General features: G+C 36.2%; 1 protein-coding gene across 1 annotated transcript in view; it reads left to right on the forward strand.

The window, feature by feature from the left end:
• Positions 1 to 5,418, forward strand: part of ATP9B (ATPase, class II, type 9B) — a 161,932-nt gene that overhangs the window by 72,430 nt on the left and 84,084 nt on the right. Inside the window, exon 9 of the mRNA XM_009324471.1 lies at positions 5,021 to 5,096. Coding sequence (XP_009322746.1) covers positions 5,021 to 5,096 — 76 coding nt within the window. The remainder of the gene's footprint in view (positions 1 to 5,020; positions 5,097 to 5,418) is intronic.

The following is a 5,418-nucleotide window of genomic DNA, read 5'->3' on the forward strand; positions in this document are numbered from 1 at the left end:
TTTACTGAAAGAGTGGTTAAACATTGGACCAGGCTGCCCAGGGAAGTGGTTGAGTCCCCATCCCTGGAGGTATTTAAAAGACATGTAGATGTGGTGCTTAGGGACATGGTTTAGTGGGCCTGGTGGTGTTGGGTTGATGGTGGGACTCGATGATCTTAGAGGTCTTTTCCAACCTTAATGATTCTATGATTCTATGAACATTGAACTGTGCTATTCTGGTAATGACCTTAATTCAGAATTTAAAGACCAATAAACATACAGCTGCCAAATGAAATGCAACCCAACAGACCTTAAGTGGAAACTTTGTCCGCTGGACAAAGAAGCCCTTGTGTGTCAAATTTCTGCTACTAGATTGAGTGATGGATTTCATTTACCCCAAAACATATATTGTTCTGTTAGCTGTAGTAGCATCAGAAAATTTGCAGAACCGTTTCTCCTTACCACAGACCTGGTCTTGTTCAGGAATCGGAGTCCTTGTCCCTTCCCTGCTTCGTCTATCCCTACCATCTCTCCAAAAGTAGAAATAAAAATAATGTGAAACAGCTAAAGTTGTAACCCATAAATATACTTTTTATTTTTCATTTGAGTAACTTATGACAAATGAAAAATAAAGTTAAGTCATCATCCATTTGGGTATGGAAGGTGTGGTATTTGGTAAATTGAATGAACTGTAGAAAGGTGGAAATGTTTGATGAGGGTGTAAAGACATGTAAGGATCATAATGAAATAAGCAGAAGCTACCTGATCGGCCAAACCATTCTGTTGATGAGCATGGCATGAGTGGAAAGAGAAATAGCTCATTAGATGTTTTCCTATTTTGAATGACCTAGGAGGAGGCATTTCACTAAGTCTTGTAGCGGGTAGACATTGAATAAGTGACTTTTTCCTGGCTATGTTGTCAGCTCTCCATAATGACTGCAGGGCTTTCAATTTCTTCTTGTAGTATGCAAGAGTTTCATACTTTTCACTGTCTTAAAATCTGCTAACTGAAGAATAAACTAAGGCAGAAAAAAACATTTTCCTAGCTTAGTATCCTATTCCTGACAATAGCCAGAGGCAGACTGCTGGGAAAGAGAATAAGACTAGAGTAAGGAGATGGTAATGCCTCCTCAGAAGATTCTTCTGTCTCTTAACAACTTGTAATGTGGGAACTTCCTGAGTCAGAGCTGGTTTCTTTAAGTAACCTGCAATGAATTTTCCTTCTTTAAACTTACCCAGTCCTTCCTTGAACCTATGTAACCTTTTAGTATTCAAATAGGAAGAAGTTGTACAGGTTAATGACATATTTTTATGAAGAGCAATTGCCTGTTGTTTTAATTCTGCTGGCTTTATTTATGACTGCTTCTTTGGTAGGAGACAGCAGTATCTATCCTCCCTTTCTAGGTGCCCATTTCATGGATGTCTGTCATGTTCCTCATTAGAGTTCAGGTTTAGTCACATCTAGTATGGAAGCTACATTGACCAACCTTGTTGCCCTTTTTGAACATTTCCCAGTTTTTTATTTTCTGTGTGGAATAAGGGAGGGGAGGAGGGATTTAGAACTACATACTTAAGACTTGGGCAAACCATGGATTTCTTTGTCGTAGCATGATTTTTTGTTTGTTCTTTTTTTCCTCTCTCAGTAATTCTAAGCATTTAGCTTGTTCTTGACTATTTAATGTTTTGATAGATTTGTAATAATCCCAAAATTTGTTTTCTGAGTAGTCATGGCAATTTCTGAGTAGTTATGAGTTCTGAATAGTTTTGGTCAGCTCAGAGCTCCTCACTTTGTGAAGTTGGGATGGTTTTCTTCCTTTGTGTGCATTGCTTTACATTTCACATATGGAATTTCTTCTGTCCACTTTTTTGTAGGATATATTAACCTACAGTATTACCCAACTATTAAATCATAGGTGTTTTTTCTATAGCTATTTTGTTTTGATGTCTTACTTTAGTCTTATTTAAAGTTACAATTATAAAGGTATGCAAAGATATAGCAGCGAACATTTCTTTGAATTCTACAGCTTTTCTGTATCTCTAATTCTGTACATTAATTCTGTGCTAATGGCTAGTTAAAACACAATGCTCCTGTCAAAATTCAAATTCTTTCTTCATGCTGGAATTCAACGTAATGCAAAAATGACTACTTCAGTATGACTGCAGTTTTAGTAAGTGGTAGATGGGAAATTATCTCTTTCAGCGTTTGGGGGGGGGCTATTTGGAGTCCCACTGTGGACAACAGGTATTCTGTATGGAACTTCTGAGGGCAAAATACAAAAGCTTTTTCATTTATTGAGACTAAATTCATTGCAAGTATGGTATTCACATCTGTGTCCTAACAGTGTACGTTGATGATTGTAAAAGACTGACCCCTTCATTTCCATGAGGTTGCAGTGTTTGACTGAAATGTGGGATCTTTGTGGTCAGCTCTCCATTAGTATGCAGCTCTCCTATTATATGCCTGCTGGGGACTCCTCTGACAAATTCTAGCATGATTTGCTCTTTGAGGTACAGTAGTGAGTTCTTGTAAATAAAAGCATTTTCCTTATACACCTATACATTGTTTTCAGTTGACCTAGTGATGCAATGTGAAATTCCATAAATCTCTTGTTCAGAATACTTGAGCAGAATTTCCTTTTTTTTTTCCCCAGTGTATGATGGTAGGTAGAATTGTAAAAATCAAGCAAGTTGAAACAGTTTGAACTATGCAGAATAGTTTTGGATGATAAAAAGTAATCAGCATTAGCATGTGTGTTGCTGACTGAGAACAATCTGTGCATCTTATGGCAAGCTGTGTGAAATTAAGACTCCTGTTTGGTGCCAGGCCCACCGTTTGGATTGAAAGCGGCAGCCTTCCACTCTTGTCACAAATGGCTAATCAGCATTGCCTGTATGGAAGTATGAAAGAATTTCAGGGAACTTGTCCTATTAGATTCAGCAATTCTTGAAAAGCCCGTGAAAGGAATGAAGAAATTCAGTATCTATTTTCAAGTCGCATATGGCCAGTTCGTGTCCTATTTCTAGCCTTGTACAAACAGATTCCGAAACCTCTAAATAAGTTCCATATGGAAACTTACACTGGACGTGGTCATGTTTCAACATTATAGATGTAGATGGCAATCTCTTCACTGACTGCCATGCCCTAAACAGCTGCAGTTAGTATCTTGACTATGTTGCTAGCATCTTCCTCTGGAAAAACTAGTATTCTTGGATAATTTCTACTTACATGTCTATACACTGCTTAATTAGGCTTTCAGAAGGCCGAAATAGTCACAGAATCCAAATAACCCAGGAACAATTGTAAATCAAACCTAGAATCTAAGCATTAGGAAAAATTAGCCAAAAATTTAGGCTGTGGATGAACCCTATCAAAGGCACTCATCTCAGAAATAAGTGACCGAGTGTTACAAAGATGATTGATAATTGCTACAAATTATACTTTTTTGAGCTCAATCAGAATACTCTTCTCGTGTTTAATGTTTCAGTGATCGAGACTTCATGTGTTACTAATACTACCAATAATTTTGAACATTGCTATAGCTGCTGATCCTGTTTTACCTTCAGAGATATATTTTCAGTTCTCTACAGCCGAACATGCCTTGGCCTATCAAGAGGAAGTACTTCTACTGTTATGTAGCAATATCTTGGAATTCACTTCTGCTCTTTGTAGTACTCCCCAACTACTGAAAATTCCTACATGATATTATGTTACTCCATTAGAGTGGGCTTGTGGTTGCTGTTGTCTCAAACCTAATGTATTTTAATTGTTAGGAGTATGGCAAATAATTCTTGCAGTATTAATTCCTTAGGTAAGAATCAAAAAATATTTCTCCTTTTTCTTAATGGAAGATTAATCTTATAGAACATTGATGATTCTTGACAGGATTTTTACTTCTTGTATGAGTCTTGATTCAAAACTTGTGGTTTTCTTCTTATAGCTAATTCCATATCCTCCCTCTCTTCCCCTCTGTTTTTGACAGAATGGTTCTCTATGCCTTTTAAACAATGATTTTGCTTCACTCTAAGAGAATAAGAGCTATAGTTTCCTTGCTGTGCAGGGATCTTTTGAAGTACACACAAAAATGTATCTGTTCAGTTTGAGATTTTTCTTTTTTAGGAACAGATTTCTAAGCAGCTCATCCTGTGTTTGGTGGTTGTTTCAAAATAGAGATGAAAAATGGACATAGGCTTTGATTATTGACATTATGTAGAATTTATTGTGTACTTTGGTAAATCAGTGGTCCCCCTTTTCCTGCAAAATGTTTAGCACAATCTGTAATTAGATCAAATACATTTGATTATCCTACATCCTAAAGTTTCCTTTAGTTGTAAACAGCACATTTCACAGCTGCTAATGAGTAACAAATCTGTACATGCTCCAAATTGATTATGAGAGATGAAGTCTGTTTACAATCTGTGGACCATTATTGCTTGGGAGGAGAGAGGGGAGGGGAAAAAAGGAAAGTTTAAAATAATCATGAAATCAATTTTCTAATGGAAGTGTTTTGCCATTGGATATGTATTTTGTAAATATGTGGTAAGACAACCCAACTGTGCATTTCTTTTAAAAAGTCTAAATATTCTTCCCTGAAGTTGATATGATGTCACTTGGGTTGCAAAATGATGATGACCATACCTTATTGTATGAATTATAGATGATTTAAATTGTCATAGAGAACAGGGTATTAATTTTTGGTGGTTAGTGTTCGTAACTCACTTTAACTGCTTGGTATAGCAAACTGTTCTGCAGTTTGATACATTTGGGGAAAAGAATATGTTCCTTTTAAAACACTATTGACTTTAGTTCTTTGAATATAATTGGGTTTGAGTAATATGAACTTCAATCAGTATTCCACTTTTTGGACAGTTATTTTTGTGTGTGTATACAGACAAGTAAAGTATGTTGAATGATTACTATTATACAGTGATTGATACAAGGACGCAGACATCCTGTGCAAGTTATTCAGATGGTTTGGCATTGTTCTTAACTATGACTATTTGTGATGTTGATTTACTTATTAGCTGTTCATACTTTTAACAGGAAGACAGTGATCCAGCAGTTCATGAAAGCCTAAGCATAGAAAATACATTATGGGCAAGCACGGTTGTTGCTTCAGGTAAGCGTTGCAATAGCAAAGCTGGTAATGTATCTAAAAACTTCTGTGGAAGCGTATCTTTATTTTTACAATGTGAAATATTAATGACTTTTGAAAATCTTTTTGTCTTCCAGGCTATTAGTCTCTTGCTCCTCTGTTGTCTGCGTTCCCATTGGTTTCATCATGCTACTTACAATATTTTCATACCTTTTTAATCCTCCTTAATAGGTTTTTTTTACTTAAATTTTGCTGTTTCAGTAGTGCTGTTCCTTGTACCCCACTAAAGTCTCACTGACCTTTTTGTTTTAATTAAAACTTCAGGATGAAAAGTGCTGTGGATAGG

Source organism: Pygoscelis adeliae, unplaced genomic scaffold (assembly GCF_000699105.1).
Source record: "Pygoscelis adeliae isolate BGI_AS28 unplaced genomic scaffold, ASM69910v1 Scaffold95, whole genome shotgun sequence".
Taxonomy (NCBI): Eukaryota; Metazoa; Chordata; class Aves; order Sphenisciformes; family Spheniscidae; genus Pygoscelis; species Pygoscelis adeliae.